This window comes from Aethalodelphis obliquidens, unplaced genomic scaffold (genome assembly GCF_003676395.1).
Source record: "Aethalodelphis obliquidens isolate GAN/ISIS:26980383/991018 unplaced genomic scaffold, ASM367639v1 scaffold49, whole genome shotgun sequence".
Taxonomy (NCBI): domain Eukaryota; kingdom Metazoa; phylum Chordata; class Mammalia; order Artiodactyla; family Delphinidae; genus Aethalodelphis; species Aethalodelphis obliquidens.
The window spans coordinates 10,406,634-10,423,798 of NW_020837993.1; the positions used below are offsets into that span (position 1 = coordinate 10,406,634).

General features: G+C 43.1%; 1 protein-coding gene across 4 annotated transcripts in view; it reads left to right on the forward strand.

The window, feature by feature from the left end:
• The first annotated feature begins 7,909 nt into the window (after positions 1 to 7,909).
• Positions 7,910 to 17,165, forward strand: part of PGPEP1L (pyroglutamyl-peptidase I like) — a 49,699-nt gene continuing 40,443 nt past the window's right edge. Inside the window, exons 1-2 of one of the 4 annotated variants that reach the window (XM_027083192.1) lie at positions 7,910 to 8,477; positions 15,566 to 15,618. In XM_027083192.1, coding sequence (XP_026938993.1) covers positions 8,444 to 8,477; positions 15,566 to 15,618 — 87 coding nt within the window. In that variant the 5' untranslated portion in view covers positions 7,910 to 8,443. The remainder of the gene's footprint in view (positions 8,478 to 15,565; positions 15,619 to 17,165) is intronic. The other 3 variants (XM_027083190.1, XM_027083194.1, XM_027083193.1) reach the window with 3 other exon arrangements.

Below are 17,165 nucleotides of genomic sequence, written 5' to 3' on the forward strand. Positions count from 1 at the left end.
TCATATGGTTTTTAACCTTCAATTTATTAATATGGTGCATCACATTGATTGATTTGCATATATTGAAGAATCCTCGCATTCCTGGGATAAACCCCACTTGATCATGGTGTATGATCCTTTTAATGTGCTGTTGGATTCTGTTTGCTAGTATTTTGTTGAGGACTTTTGCATCTATGTTCATCAGTGATATTGGCCTGTAGTTTTCTTTTTTTGTGATATCTTTATCTGGTTTTGGCATCAGGGTGATGGTGGCCTTGTAGAATGAGTTTGGGAGTATTCCTCCCTCTCTATATTTTGGAAGAGTTTGAGAAGGATAGGTGTTAGCTCTTCTCTAAATGTTTGATAGAATTCAACTGTGAAGCCATCTGGTCCTGGGTTTTTGTTTGTTGGAAGATTTTTAATCACAGTCTCAATTTCAGTGCTTGTGATTGTTCTGTTTATATTTTCCATTTCTCCCTGGTTCAGTCTTGGAAGGTTGTACTTTTCTAAGAATTTGTCCATTTCTTCCAGGTTGTCCATTTTATTGGCATATAGTTGCCTGTAGTAGTCTCTCATGATCCTCTGTGTCTCTCTAGTGTCAGCTGTTACTTCTCCTTTTTCATTTCTAATTCTGTTGATTTGAGTCTTCTTCCTTTTTTTCTTGATGAGGCTGGCTAATGGTTTAGCAATTTGTTTATCTTCTCAAAGAACCAGCTCTTAGTTTTATTGATCTTTGCTATTGTTTCCTTCATTTATTTTTCATTTATTTCTGATATGATCTTTATGATTTCCTTCTTTCTGCTAACTTTGGGTGTTTTTTTATTCTTCTTTCTTCAATTGCTTTACATGTAAGGTTAAGTTGTTTGTTTGTGAGTTTTCTTATTTCTTGAGGTAGGGTTGTATTGCTATAAACTTCCTTCTTAGAAGTGCTTTTGCTGCATCCCATAGGTTTTGGGTCATTGTGTTTTCATTGTCATTTGTTTCTAGGTATTTTTTTATTTCATCTTTGATTTCTTCAGTTCTCTCCTGGTTATTTAGTAGCGTATTGTTTAGCCTCCATGTATTTGTGTTTTTTACAGTTTTTTTTTTTTTTTGTAATTGATATCTAGTTGCATAGCATTGTGGTCAGAAAAGATACCTGATATAATTTAAATATTCTTAAATTTACCGAGGCTTGACCCAAGATATGATCTATCCTGGAGACTGTTCCCTGAGCACTTGAGAAGAAAGTGTATTCTGTTGTTTTTGGATGGAATGTCCTATAAATATCAATTAAGTCCATCTTGCTTAATGTATCATTTAAAGCTTGTGTTTCCTTATTTATTTTCATTTGGATGATCTGTCCATTGGTGAAAGTGGGGTGTTAAAGTCCCCTACTACTTTTGTGTTACTGTCAATTTCCCCTTTTATGGTTGTTAGCATTTGCCTAATGTATTAAGGTGCTCCTATGTGGCATGCATAAATATTTATAATTGTTATATCTTCTTCTTGGATTGATCCTTTGATCATTATGTAGTGTCCCTCTTTGTCTCTTGTAACAGTCTTTATTATAAAGTCTAGTCTGATATGAGTATTCCTACTCCAGGTTTCTTTTGATTTCCATTTGCATGGAATATCTTTTTCCATCCCCTCACTTTCAGTCTGTATGTGTCCCTAGGTCTGAAGTGGGTCTCTTGTAGACAGCATATATACGGATCTTGTTTTTGTTCCCATTTACCCAGTCTGTGTCTTTTGGTTGGAGCATTTAATCCATTTACATTTAAGGTAATTATTGATATTTATGTTCCTATTACCATTTTCTTAATTGTTGTGGGTTTGTTTTTGTATGTTTTTTCATCTTTTGTGTTTCCTGCCTAGAGAAGTTCCTTTAGCATTTGTTGTAAAGCTGGTTTGTTGGTGCTGAATTCTCCTAATGTTTGCTTGTCTGTAAAGGTTTTAATTTCTCTGTTGAATCTGAATGAGATCCTTGCTGGGTAGAGTAATCTTGGTTGTAGGTTTTTCCCTTTCATCACTGTATTTATTTATTTAACATCTTTATTGGAGTATAATTGCTTTACAATGGTGTGTTAGTTTCTGCTTTATAACAAAGTGAATCAGCTAGCCTTTCATCACTTTAAATATGCCCTGCCACTCCCTCTGGCTTGTAGAGTTTCTGATGAAAGATCAGCTGTTAACCTTATGGGGATTTCCTTGTATGTTATTTGTTTCTTTTCCCTTGCTGCTTTTCATACCTCTTTCTTCATTTTTAATTTTTTATAGTTTGATTAATGTGTGTCGTGGCGTGTTTCTCCTTGGATTTATCCTGTATGGGACTCTCTGTGCCCTCTGGACTCGATTGACTATTTCCTTTCCCATGTTAGGGAAGTTTTTGACTATAATCTCTTCAAATGTTTTCTCGGACCCTTTCTTTTTGTCTTTTTATTCTGGGACCCCTATGATTCGAATATTGGTACCTTTAATGTTGTCCCAGAGGTCTCTGAGACTGTCCTCAATTCTTTTCATTCTTTTTTCTTTATTCTGTTCTGCAGTAATTATTTCCACTATTTTATCTTCCAGGTCACTTATCCGTTCTTCTGCCTCTGTTATTCTGCTATTGATTCCTTCTAGAGAATTTTTAATTTCGTTTATTGTGTTGTTCATCATTGCTTGTTTGCTCTTTTGTTCCTCTAGATCCTTGTTAAACGTTTCTTTTATTTTCTCCATTCTATTTCCAAGATTTGGGATCATCTTTACTATAATTACTCTGAATTCTTTTTCAGGTAGACTGCCTATTTCTTCTTCATTTGTTTGGTCTGATGGATTTTTACCTTGCTCCTTCATCGGCTGCATATTTCTCTATCTTCTCATTTTAAATTACTTAGTGTGTTTGGGGTCTCCTTTTCACAGGCTTCAAGTTCGTAGTTCTTGTTATTTTTGGTGTCTGACCCCAGTGGGTGAGATTTGTTCAGTGGCTTGTGTAGGCTTCCTGGTAGTGGGGACTGGTGCCTATGTTCTGGTGGGTGGGGCTGGATCTTGTTCTTCTGGTGGGCAAGTCCATGTCTGGTGGTGTGTTTTAGGGTGTCTGTGAACTTAATATGACTTTAGGCAGCTTCTCTGCTAATGGGTGTGGCTGTGTTCTTGTCTTGCTAGTTGTTTGGCAGGGGGTGTCCAGCGCTGGTTCTTGCTGGCCGTTGGGTGGAGCTGGGTCTTAGTGTTGAGACGGAGATTTCTGGGAGAGCTCCCACTGATTGATATTACGTGGGAATGGGAGGTCTCTGGTGTCCAATGTCCTGGACTCAGCTCTCCCACCTCGGAGGCTCAGGCCTGACAGCCAGGCAGAACAGCAAGAACCCCTTTTAAGTAGAGATGAATTGGAGTCTTTCTTTGATAATAGGTAGTCTTCCCTTGCGGTCTCATCAGTGCAGCTTTTTTTTCACTTTTCCTTCCTGCTTCGTCTAGTTTCATAGGGTGTAACATAGAGGCTTCTTACCTGGCGCTTCAGACCAGAGTTCCTAGTGCAAAATGGCTGCACCTGGCACCTCAGGTCAGCAGATATGTGAGTTACTTTTATCTTTTTTTTTTTTGGCCAAAGTTCTACAGTTCTTACAAATGGATCTCATATATTCCTTGCTAGGTTTATTCCTATATATTTCTGGTATTTGCCAGCTATTTTGAATGGCTCTTTCTTTTCTTCAATTAGATTTACCAATCAGTTATTGCTGGTATATAAGAAAACCGTTAGCTTGGGTCAATGCCAGTCTTACATTCAGCCACTTTTATGAGGTCCAGTAATTTCTAAAGTCAATTATCACAGAATTTCTAGGTAGACTATCAGATGGTCTGTAAATCAGTTGTTGGATTTCTAAATCTTGCTCAAACTTACTCAGGCACATGGCACTCATTTTTGACACCAAAATTGCCCTTAACTCTAACAAAGAAAAAATGAAAAATATTGTTTATATATATAAACCGGAAAATAGGGGCTTGGAGCATGTTTTCAGTATGGTCCTCCCTTCATTCCAGGAGGTTAAGTGCTCTGATGCGTCCTCCATCTGGCCTCATTTATCTACACAGGAATTTCCTCAGTGTTAAGAACACAACTGTTCTAGCCATTCCCAAGATATTTGTGAAATTCAAAAGAAAAATACAGTATTTAAACAATAGGGCTAGCAAGCTACTGGATTTCAATAAATAAACCAATTCCTGTAGCTGCAGTTGTTACTTTTCAGTCAAGGAAATGTAGTCCTTAGGAAAAAAAAAAAAATCAAGACAGCAAAAGTCAAAGGGAAAAATACAAGACAGAAGAAAAATATAGGCAAAACTTTCTCCTATAAAATGTAAGGAAACTATTACCTATGATGTATCACAGCAGACTGTCAGAAATTTTAAAACACTAATTTTTCAAGCTATTAATTCATATTGCGTAGGTGAAGTTATAAAAACTTGTATCTTCTATACCAGTTTCCCATGGAATGCTAAAGATAATCCCAGCATTATTATATGATCTCTCACATAGCAATTCCCTCATTGTTTTAAACCAGTTTTAAATGGTTGTTTCAGAATGTTATAAAAGTCTCAAATTTTTTATATTTAAATAAGTAAATGTCATAAGCATTTGAGAGCGAGGCTTTAGTAGGAAGATGAATATATGGCATGAATAAGGCATGAATATATGGCACCTGAATCCTCCAAAAAAATGAAGTACAGCTTCAGGATCCTTCCTTACCTGGGTGTTGAAGCCTAATCTCGCCTAGGACAACTAGCAATTACACATAGATGGGTGAGAAAAAATATTAATTGATAACTGCTTCAATGAGCTAGTTCCACAGTGGTAAAAATCATAAATACTATCATTTTGAACACAAAACTGTCTACCACATTTATTCAGAATGCTCTTCTAATTTAACACCGGGTGAACCTAACAAAAAAAGGAAAGCAATGAGGTTTTTGATGGAACATTCTGAATTACTTAATCCTTGGTTTTATTTTAATTAAAATCTACTCATTTAATTGAAAATTTGTTCATGTATACCACAAGGTCACTTTATCACCAGCTCTATCATGTTCCATACCAGAGAAAAATTATATTCTAGGGCAGGGTTTGTCAAACTACAACCCACAGCCCCAACCCAGCCCACTGCCTATTTTTGTGCAGCCTGTGGACTAGAATAATTTTCACATTTGTAGATAGTTGAAAAAAATTAGAAGAATAATAGTTTATGACACATGGACATTCAAATTTCAGCATCCATAGATAATTATTGGTACACTGGCACGCCTGCTTATTTGCATATTATCTATGGCTGCTGGAAAATCCATATGGCCCACAAAGCTTAAAATATTTACCATCTACTTCTTTACAGAAACTGTGTATCCACCCCTGTTGGACTATTAAGCTGAAAAGGCAAAGTAATAGGAGAGGGCGATTCCCAAAGTCTACCTTAGAAGACTGACATTTTTGGAGAACTGGTTAGTGCTTTGACAAGAGGCAGTTTGGCTAGGAGTTCTGTGTTTTATGGTAGAGTAAGTAGCTGATTTGGAAGCAGTGATGTTTGACAGAGGAGTGTTGCTGTTTTTGTTATTATTATCATTTTAACCAGCAGTACTTCTTGCTGATTTATATTCTCCACCTCCCAAGAGGAATTTGACCAGTTTGATTACATCTCATTTATGTGAAGTGTACAAAATATGTTGCAAGAATTGTTTGTGTCAAAGACAATAAACAAACTTTTTAATCCTTCTTCCTTAAGCAGGAAGTCACAACTTGCCAGTAAGCAATTTAAAACAAACCCCACAACGTTATATGTTTGGTTCAAAACAAGAAATATTTTAGGCCTTGGGATACTGTCATCTTGGCAACCCCATTTGTCCTCCCTGGTGAGAACACGTGCATACCGCTGCTTGCTTTCCGGTTCAGTGAGAGAGGGTCACACCTTGCCCTCTTAATCCCAGAGTCAAATATGATTACAAATTTTTCCTCCCAGGAATCTAACTTGTAAGGAAGATCACTGTGCTTTTTGTTAAACAAGACATCTCTCTTTAGTTGCCCTATTCATTCTCAGGCTTACTATATTTCATCGGCCTAAAGATTATGTTTGACATTGGCAATTGTTAGAGACCATTTGTTTTTACAGTGGAAAAAGAAATAAAAGTGCAAATGTCAGACCTCAAAATCCATACTTCTCTGAATTGTTCTCATTTTCGAGAATGAGAATGTGTGTGTGTCTTTCCCTCAAGTGGGGAAAATGTCACTGTGGCTAAGTCGAAATAGTTTATGTCTCTCATTTTCTTTTTCATTAACTGCAAAATTAGAGGAAATTTTAGGACATAATAAGTGAATTATGGGAAAGTGAAAATTCTAGGACACATCCCAGTTGCAGTTAAAATAGGAATGGCTCATGTCAAATCCTGAAAAACATAGAAAAGTAAAAATTGAAGCTTCATTATCAGAAAAGTAGCACTGTTAAAAACGGACAGTCTTAGCAGTTGAGGAGTCTGTTTTGAGGTCTGATAAGTTAACATTAGTAAACTAGTAAGTAACATTAGTAAACAAGTTAGATACTCACACCGCGTTAGTTATGTTGATATCAGAATTTGACCTTAGCAGCAACCAACTTAACAAATGTGGGCATTTCTAATGATCTAATCGCCTCGTTTATAACTGTGATGAACAAGCAAAGCCCTCTTGATAGAAGGACTAGGTGAGTGACATGAACTAGGGGAGCCATTTACCAGAGGTGGTGGTGGGGAACATCAACCGTAAGAATATGAGAAACCGGTTAATTGCTCTCAAACTTGTAATTTTGTATTGTCTAATCTCAAAATAGGGTGACATGCAAAGCTCTCTATATCCTCTGCAAAACAAGCTGGCCCCATCTTCCCACAGCAGGCACGGGAAGGCCACTGGGGGCAAATGCCTCTTCCCACCTGTTCTCTGCTGTAAATAAGCCTGCAGCCCACACCAGGGGCCAATTAAAAGGAATGGCTGGGGCTTCCCTGGTGGCGCAGTGGTCGAGAGTCCTCCTGCCGATGCAGGGGATACGGGTTCGTGCCCCGGTCCGGGAAGATCCCACATGCCGCGGAGCGGCTGGGCCCGTGAGTCATGGCCGCTAAGCCTGCGCGTCCGGAGCCTGTTCTCCGCAATGGGATAGGCCACAACAGTGAGAAGCCCGCGTACCGCAAAAAAAAAAGGAATGGCTGTTTGTTCAGTGGCCCAGGAAGGCATCAGGTGGACTCTAGTTCCTTGGCAGCAATCCCAATTAAGGTGTATTGTTTATCAGGGGGCCAATTAAGAAGATGGAATTAAGAAGAGGTCACGCCCTCTATTAAGGAGTAGTCTGAACCTGGGGAAGCAGTATGATGCCGGGGTTGGTGGGGTTCTCCTGGCCGCCCCTGGATGGAGCCTCTCATGGCCATGCCCAGATGGGGAAAGAGAATGTTGGTTTTTGTACCTCTTATTAGACAGCTTTTGTAAAAAGTATTTTTAATTTTAAAAAAGGTGTTTGTTTTAAGTAGTATAGTCTGAAAGGTCAAGATGTCGCATAACTAGCCCCAAATGTTAGCTCTTTTGGTTACTGTGACACAAAAAGGAGGAGGAATGGGCTACAGAGCCAGGTGACATGCGAAAGCATTTAGTGGTGCTTGTAGCTAGCCAAGCGCCCTATTCAGCACTGATGCAGGCAGAATTGGGGACGGTGAGAGCACAGCCAGGGAAGCCCAAGCAGACACCGCTGGCCGAGTGATCCTCTGCCCCCAGGGCTGTGGGAGGTACGGGGACAGTGGGCAGGGGTAAGACTCCACCCAGGAAGCGGTGCTGCGATCATCCCCATTTCGCTGCAAGGAGAAGCGGGTGGGGCACAGGTTAACTTGCCTACGGAGCCACAGCTTACAGGCAGCAGGTGCTTTCAACCATCACTTTTAACTATAAGCTTCATCTGTGGTTTTGGTTTCTTTTTCCTTTTTTTTTTTAAACATATTTTGCAAAATCGGTTTCAAGAGCTACCAAATTTCATCAAGCCAAGGTCTAAACAAAACAACTTGTAAGGTCCCCACCATCCTGACTCACTGGGGCTGTACGGGTTTAGGCACCTTTTAACCCCGTCCTATCCCAGTCCCAGGCAAACTGAGACAGTTGGTCGCCAGACTCGTGGCTCACGTTCGAACACACCGACCAACAAAATGACCCCGCCCCCAAGTGGCCAGAAAGACCCTGATGGCGCTCCGACCTTCTACTTTTCTGTTGCCGCAGCCTGTGCGTCCTGAGCTGGCTATTTCTGCTTTCGGAGGGGGGTTGTCTTACACCCTCCCCCCCCATCCCAGAGTCTTCAGTCTTTCAGGGCCCCCAAAACGCTGCGGGGCGGGGTGGTTGGTCCCCACCCCAGCGGGAGGCCCGCGACAAGCCGGGAGGGGCGCGCGGCGCTCGGAGCGCCCAGGGCCGGGCCTCTGACCCGCGCAGGCGCAGAAGCGCCCTCCCAACTCCGGTTTCATGGATTCCCAGTCCAGCTGCGTGGTGGTGACCGGTAAGACGACTTTTCTGCTTTTCCACTTGCTGCTGCTTTTAGCCTGACCATGGAATGCGCACTTGCCTGATCCTGGTCATAAAGTTCCCTCATGGGGAAAAAAGAGTGGCAACTGGTGGTTCCAATAATTCCAGATGGAGCTAACTTCCTGCTATGCCCTATTAAAAAAAAAAAAAAAAAAAAACAGGGGACAGAGAGGCTTTTCTGTTTCTGTCCTGTCATTCACTTCAAATAACCCTTGAGTGGCATACACAGTAGGTGCCCACATGTGGCTTAGGCTCAGACCTTGTCCTTCAGCCCATCAGGGGGGAGGCAGAGGCTGGCGCCGTCTGTCCGAGTCTGGGGCCCATGTGGCATCCACTGGGGTACAGCTGCATAGCAAGGAAGGGGGAGCAGGGGACTCAGAAAGAACAGAGCCTAATAAGGCTGAGACAGTCCATCTACAGTGCCCACCCCGACAGGGGCACATAGCTCCCCTACAAAACTAGAGGGCTTTTAGCCACCCAGGGAACTCTAAGCACCCTCTGAGAGCCACCAGTTAGAGACTTTCAACCCCAGAAGGTCAACTCAGAAGGAATGGTAGCCACCCACTCCTGCCTTTCACCAGCACATTCAAAATCAACCCCAGACACCCCCAGTCGTTGTCACAGCTGGTCCCTGGAGGGCTTGATTTCTTCACAAAGCTCTTTATTTTTAGACACATTTGGCATATTTTAAGTTTTTTGAATTGTGTTGGATGAAGGAAACATTGAAGAGAGAAGGGTTCCTGTGTGTGTGGAAAATTGAAAGTTACCTATCTTAATATTTTCAGACTATAATCAAACTCCTGTTAACCTTCTGAGAAAAAGAAAGTTCTTTCGAAAACCTTTTATCTCCCTTGTTCTCATTTGTGTTATTTTGGGTATTAGAGATTGGTTCAGATTACCCTTGAATTCCTAAGGAAACTGTACCCCTGATAAATGTGACACTTGTCACAAATGAAATATGAATATTGAAGCACCAGGGCAAGCCTTAGACTCACATCAACCCCTGCCTCTGTCCTGTCAACTTGTGGTTTGCTGGCAAACTCTGGATTGTTTGATGAAGTACCTGATAATCAGCTGCGATTTGGGAATACTCACTGGCTTCCAGAGTGTGGCCTTCCTTTATTAAAAATGCTCTGAGCTGCTAAGGGCAGTCTTTTCGTTTAATTGGTTTTGCTTCACGTGTAAATCTCACTAAGACAATTGGCACGTAGACAGATGGTGGGGGAACAAGGGCTCTGACAAACTGCCTTAAGATCAAGACATTCGGACTGGCACCAAATGATGACAATGGGAGAGTGAGAAAACCTGCCTCCCTCCAGAGGGCCTCTCTTGATTCCAAGAGATTTCTCCAGCCCCTTTTCACAAGTTCCACTCGAGGGCCTGCCAAGTTTAAAGTGTAAGGTTTGACCCTGCAAAACAAGAGCTTCAAACCTTCATTTGCTGAGTTGTTTTGCCTAATTGAAAACAGATAAGAAATGATCTGCATACACTGATCTGAATATGATTCTAAAGCAGCATGTGATTTTTTCTGGTGTCACTGCATTTTTAGTATTCCTACAGTCATCCCAGGAGGTACCTGATTTCTCAGTGATTTTTCCTTAATCTCAGTATTTTCCTTTTTTTTCTTTTTCTTTTTTGCTTGGCAACTCCAGTCTTATTTATTCTGTAAGATTCAGTCAAAGTCAGAAAACACCACTAGCTTCCTGGGACATCGTGTCCCAAACTTTTCTATTCCCTGAGAAAGTTTCACCCTTTGTGAGTCAAACTTGCTAGTGCTCTAGACCCAGAGGTTCCAGAATTTCAGAGGCACAGCCCTCTCCAGAACTGACTTCTGCTCTAAAGACCTGAGGTCCGGGGTTTGGGTTGGAGGTGAGGTTTCAGAGGTAGGTATTTAATTGTAGCTCCTCCCCATCTCAGAATCTGATGATTTGAGAAATACATCACGGGAATCAGATAGATGGAACTCAAAACGTCAGCTGGGTTCCAGGTAAAGCTGAGCTGGAGAAAGTCACCTCTAGCTGCAGCCCAGTGCCCACCCTGAAGTGAGCCCACCAGTCACAGGCCCACTTGATAGCGGCTGGCCTCCCCTACAGGGGCCAGGCAGGAACTGTTGAGCTCTGCGCCTGGGCCACACTGAAGGAGAGATGAAGCAAGAGGCCCCCAGGGTCCTGGTCCCTCCTCCTAGCCATACCATCCTAAAAGGCTTGTGATGGTTAATTTCATGTGTCAACTTGACTGGGCCACGGAGTGCCCAGATATCTGGTTAAACGTTATATGGATGTGTCTGTGATGGTGTTTTTGGAAGAGCTTAGCATTTGAATTGGTGGGCTCAGTAAAGCAGTGCCCTCTCCAGTGTGACTGGGCCTCATCTAATCCATTAAGGGTCTGAATAGGGTCTGAATAGAATAAAAAAGCAGAGGAGGGTTGAATTCTCTGTCTGAAGGCATGATCCGGCACATTAGTCTTCTCCTGCCCTCAAACTGGTGCTCCTGGGTCTCGGGCCTTCAGCCTTGGACTGGAATTTACTCCACTGGCTTTCCTGGGTCTCCAGCCTGTGGCTCATAATCACATGAGCCAATACCTTATAATAAATCTCTTTCTATATATATATGCAGATATATATATATATATATATATATACACACATACATACCAGTACAGACCTCTCAATTTCTGGAGAGAGAAATAGAGGCCTAAAGTACACATGAAATCTCAACATGGAAAAGTAAGGACAGGGCCTCTGACTGATAGGCACGGTGCCCAGGCAGGGGGGTTGGGGCTGAGAAATGGTGGCATCAAATGATCAGAGAGAATCAGGGCAGAGTGAGGGTCTAGCTGGAGCCCATCCCACGCTGCCCAGAGAGACAGTATAAAAGGATTTAGCATTTGTTTAGCATCTACCAGCTTCTGGAAACAATACGTGCTGTACATGGCATTGTTTAATCTGTCCAGAGGTCCCAGGAGGTATGTAACTATAACAACTATGAAGGAGAACGCTGACACTGCTTCCTGTGTTTGAGGCAGTATTGCAAATGCTCCGTTTTATTCATTTAATCTGCACAACAACCCTTTTAGATTATTATAATTAGTGTGCATTTTACAGATGAGAAAATCAAGGCACTGAAGCTAAGTAACTTGCTCAACGTCCCCCAGCTGCTAAGTGGTGGGGCTGAGATGCAACAACAGAAGCCTGAACCCAGACACTGAGGTCTCTGACCACTCTTGGCTGCTGTTGCGCCACGACCTGAGCTTTGGCGGGGTCACTGCATGGTGTGGGTGCCGTAAAAATAAGCAGCTGCAACACTGAGAGGGTGATGGTGTCCTTCTCCCCAGGCAGCAGGAAACATTTCCTAAGCTAGTCTCAGAGGAGGTTTGCTGTCCTCCCCAAAGCAAAATTCTGTTTAACTGCGTTTTATTAGAAATCTTCATTGCAATTAAATTACATAATAGTACACAGTGTAAATAAGTGTTCCCAGTTCTAGGAACAAGCCCTTCCGTCCACACACCTCATCCAGAAGCTCCTTCCCAGAGTGAGGCCTCTCCTGGGTCTCACCTTGCCCAGGCTCAGCCCCTCCAACCTCTCTGCCTCCTCCTCCCCCATGAAGTCCACCTCCTCCAGGAGACTTCCCTAACCACCTCCACCCATCTTCTCTCCCCGCTCTGTATTCTGATCCTAGTTGTTGTTCAGAGCCTTGCTATTCCAAGTGTGGTCCAAGGGCCAGTAGCATCAGTACCACTGGGGAGCTTGTTAGGAATTCAGAATCTCCAGCATCACCCCAGACCTGCCCAATCAGATTCTACATTTTAATAAGATATACATGTGTATTAGCATTTGAGAAACGCTGGACCAAATCTCACACTTTTTTAAACTTTTAATTTTGAAATAATTATAGATTCACAAGAATTTGCAAAGAAAATGTATAGACTGGTCCTCTGCATCTTTCACCCAGCCTCCTCCAATGTTAACATCTTCAATATCAAAGCTAAGATACTGATATTGGTATAACTCAGTGTGTATGTGTGTGTGTGTGTGTATGCGCGCACATGCATGCATAACTCTATGTGGTATTATCGCGTGTGTAGCTTTGTGTAACCACCACCGTCAAGATAAATAACTGTACCAACATCACAAGGCTCCTTCGAACTACCCCTTTATAGCCACACCTACCCTTTTCCCCCAGCTCTAACTCCTGGTAACCATTAATCTGTTCTTCATCTCTATAATTATGTTTATAGATGTAAATTATAATTTACAAATATTATATTGGGTTGGCCAAAAAATCCGTTCAGGTTTTCCCATAAGAGCTTATGGAAAAACTCGAATGAACTTTTTGGCCAGCCCAAGGTAAATGGAATCATGCAGTATGTATCCTTTTGAGATTGGCTTTTTTTCACTCAGCATAATTCCCTTGAGCTTCTTATAAGTTGTTTATACCAATAATTCCTTCACTTTTTTTTTTTTTTTGTGGTACGTGGGCCTCTCACTGTTGTGGCCTCTCCTGTTGCGGAGCACAGGCTCCAGATGCACAGGCTCAGCGGCCATGGCTCACGGGCCCAGCTGCTCCATGGCATGTGGGATCTTCCCGGACGGGGGCACGAACCCGTGTCCCCTGCATCGGCAGGCGGACTCTCAACCACTGCGCCACCAGGGAAGCCCTCCTTCACTTTTAAAGCAATTTTTTAACAGCTTTATTGAGATATAATTCTCATGCTATACAATTCACTCATTTAAAGCATACAGTTCAATGGCTTTTAGTAGTCACAGAGTTATGCGTTTCTCAACACAGTCAATTGAGAATATTTTCATTACCCCCAAAAGAAACTCGACTCCCTAATCCTCATCCCCACTCCCCCACTACATACACACACACACACACACACAGAGTCAAGCTCTAGGCAACCACTAATCTACTTTCTGTCTTTATAGGTTGCCACTTCTGGACATTTCACATAAATGGAATCATACAGTTTTGTGACTGGCCTCGTTCACTAAGCATGTTTTCAAGGTTCATCCATGTTGTAACATAACACTTCTTTTTATTGCCAAATAATATGCCATTGTATGGGTAATACCATATTTTGTTTATTCATCAGTTGATGGACACTTGGGTTGTTTCTACTTTTTTCTTTTCACTGCTGAGTAGTATTCTGTGATCTAGATGAACCACAGTTTATTTAACCTTTCACTCATTGAAGGACATTGAGTTGGTTTCTAGCTATGAGCTATTACAAATAAAGCTGCAGTGAACATTTGTGTACAAGTTTCTGTGTGAAAATAAGTTTTCATTTCTCTGGGGTAAATGTCCAGCAGTGCAAGTGCTTGGAAGTCCACTTTCAATTTTAAAAGAAACTGTCAAACCATTTCCCAGAGTGGCAGTACCATTACATTCCCACCAACAATGTATGTGTGACCTAGTTCCTCTTCATCCTTGTCAGCTTTGGGTGTTACCAGTATTTCTATTTTAGCCACCCTGAGAGAAGTGTAGTGACATCTCATTGTGATTTTATGGCTTTTTTTTTAATTAATTAATTTATTTTTGGCTGTGTTGGGTCTTCATTTCTGGCAAGAGCTTTCTCGAGTTGTGGTGAGTGGGGGCCACCCTTCATCATTGTGCGCGGACCTCTCACAATCGCGGCCTCTCGTTGCGGAGCACAGGCTCCAGACGCGCAGGCTCAATAGTTGTGGCTCACGGGCCCAGTTGCTCTGTGGCATGTGGGATCCTCCCAGACCAGGGCTCGAACCCATGTCCCCTGCATTGGCAGGCAGACTCTTAACCACTGCACCACCAGGGAAGCCCTCATTGTGATTTTAATTTGCATTTCCCTGATGGCTAATGATGTTGAAACGTTTTTCATGTGCTTATTTGCCACCTGTATATCCTCTTCAGTGAAATGTTTCTTCATGTGTTTTGCCCGTTTTCTAACTGGACTGTCTTTTTTTTTCTTTTTAATTAATTAATTTTTTATTTTTGGCTGTGTTGGGTCTTCATTGCTGCATGTGGGCTTTCTCTAGTTGTGGCAAGCGGGGGCTACTCTTCGTTGTGGTGCACAGGCTTCTCACTGCAGTGGCTTCTCTTGTTGCGGAGCACAGGCTCTAGGCGCGCGGGCTTCAGAAGTTGTGGCATGCGGGCTCAGTAGTTGTGGCTCGTGGGCTCTAGAGTGCAGGCTTAGTAGTTGTGGTGCATGGGCTTAATTGCTCTGTGACATGTGGGATCTTCCCGGACCAGGGCTCGAACCCGTGTCTCCTGCATTGGCAGGTGGATTCTTAACCACTGCGCCACCAGAAAAGTCCCTAGACCGTCTTTTAAAGTTGAGTTTTGAGAGTTTTCTTATACGATTTACATACAATGCCTTTGTCAGATATGTGATTTACAACTGTCTGCAGAGTATCTTTTCATCCTCTCAGCAGGGTCTTTTGCAGAACAAAAGGTTTTCATTCTGATGAGGTCCACTTTATCAGTTTTTACTTTGATGGATCGCGCACTTGGTGTCAAGTCTATGGACTCTTTGCCTAGGTCCCAAGATTTTCTCCCTTTTTTTTCCCCAAAAAGTTTTATAAGTTTAGTTTTTACACTTAAGTCCATGATCAATTTTGAATTAATTTTTGTATACAGTGCAGGCTGAGGGATCCATTTTTTTTGCCTATAGGTGTCTGATTTATCCAGCCCCATTTGTTAAAAGGCTGTCCCTCTCCATTGAATTGCTTTTGCACCTTTGTTAACAGACAGCTGGGCATATTCACATGGGTGTGTTTCTGGTCCCTCTACACAGCATGCATTTTAACTGGACATGTGTGCTCACACCTTCTCGAGCCCTCCTACTTGGTGGTGGATCAGCCCCACATTCCTTTAGGGCCCCCCTACAATGCCTCACACAAGAGGACTTGGAAAATGCTTCCAGACGGGCAAGGTTGCAAGCCTCCACAAGAAAGGGGGTGTGTGGAGTCCTTGATGGCCCAGGGAATCACAAGAGGTCCCCAAGGAGGTGCGGGGAGCAGCACAGAAGCAGAGACACCTCGGCCCAAGGCACGGACTGAGGAAACCAGGCTTTCTTTGGTTTCAGGTTTCAGGCCCTTCCGGCAGCACCTGGTGAATTCCAGCTGGGAAGCAGTAAAGGTAAAAACCCTCTAAGCCCAGACCCAGGAGCGCACGACCCAGCTGGTTCCTTCTGTGGTTCTGAGAAAATCCAGCACGTAGGCTCCTTGGTGACCAGATCCACACGGGAGGGGAGAAAACACACACTGGGTGCCCTGGGACACAAGCTAGCTTTTTGTCCTTGGGTTGTGACTCACCTGCCCATAGGGGGCCCATCTGGCTCAGTGGTAAAGAAAACAGGCTGAAGGGACACCCCTGGGAAGGATGGGGAGTGGCCCAGGAAGGCTCTGCTGCCCTGAGAGCTGGGAACCCCTTCTGGCTGTGGAGTGTCAGGAAAGTCACTGCCCCCAGCCGTGGTGTTCTCATTCATGACATGGAAGGATAATAGTGCTGATGTTACAGGGTCGTTCTGAGGAGTAAAAGAGGTATGTGTGTGAAGCAAGTAAGTCTGTAAAAGCAGCTTTTTTAAAGCATAGTGCCTGGCACAGGGTAAGAGCTTAATACATGGTTATAATTATAAACAACATGGCTTCATTTTTAAGAAAGCAGCCAGGAGAGCGCATGTCCTCAGACAGGGCGTGAAGAGGGGTCTCATCCGTAGAACAGAGCTCTCCTCCCTGAAGCAATTGCCCCGCTCCTACCAGTCCCCACGCGGTGTCATTTAGAGGCTCAGAGCACAGCTTCATTTTTAAGAAAGCAGCCAGGAGAGAGCGTGTCCTCAGACAGGGCATGAAGAGGGATCTCATCCGTACAACAGAGCTCTCCTCCCTGAAGCAATTGCCCCACTCCTACCAGTCCCCACACGGTGTCATTTAGAGGCTCAGAGCACAGCTGGCTACTTATTCACACTTGACCATCAATTTCATGCTTCTGTTGGATCAAGCCAAAGGTAGGATCTTGAGTCTGTTCTCAGAGTTACCCAGTCAAGCTGAAAATGCAGCAAAACCACTTGAATCATGCGTTTGCAGCCACTGTAGCATTCATTTTTTAGCCTGTCCACACAGACGCGGTCAAGGAAACTCTCCACTCTTGAGTTAGAACTTGGGTTTTTTTCAACCAGGAAAAAAACTCAGAGAACCCCAGACTCACTGCCAAGACTCACTGCTGCACACAACATGCCAGAAAGGCAAGGTCAGGGCTTTATGAGTTCCTGGGTGTTTGCAGCCAGTTCCTCGAAAAACAGGACTTTTTCTGCTGAATCCCAAATGGTCCCTGAGTCCTTCTTTTTGTGCCTCAGTTTTCTTATCTGTAAAATGGGAAGGTTGTGATGACTACAGGTATTAACACCCATAAAGCCCTCAGAGCATGGCAGGGCAACTGCTGGTTCTCACAAATTTCATTCTTATTACTAAGAAGCTATTCTACCAGTCAGTTTTCTCAGTTGCAGGCAAATAGAATTGGACTTTGGAGATCCACACAGGAAATGGAATGAGGGAGGGGATTATTTTGTAGACTCAAGATTCACCAATAAAGCTGGAGAATCAGGGCAGAAGGGCAGAAACAGAAGCAGACTGGGGGTTTCCAGGAAGAGGTAGTAGAATGGCAAACTAGGTGCTCTGAGCGGCCCT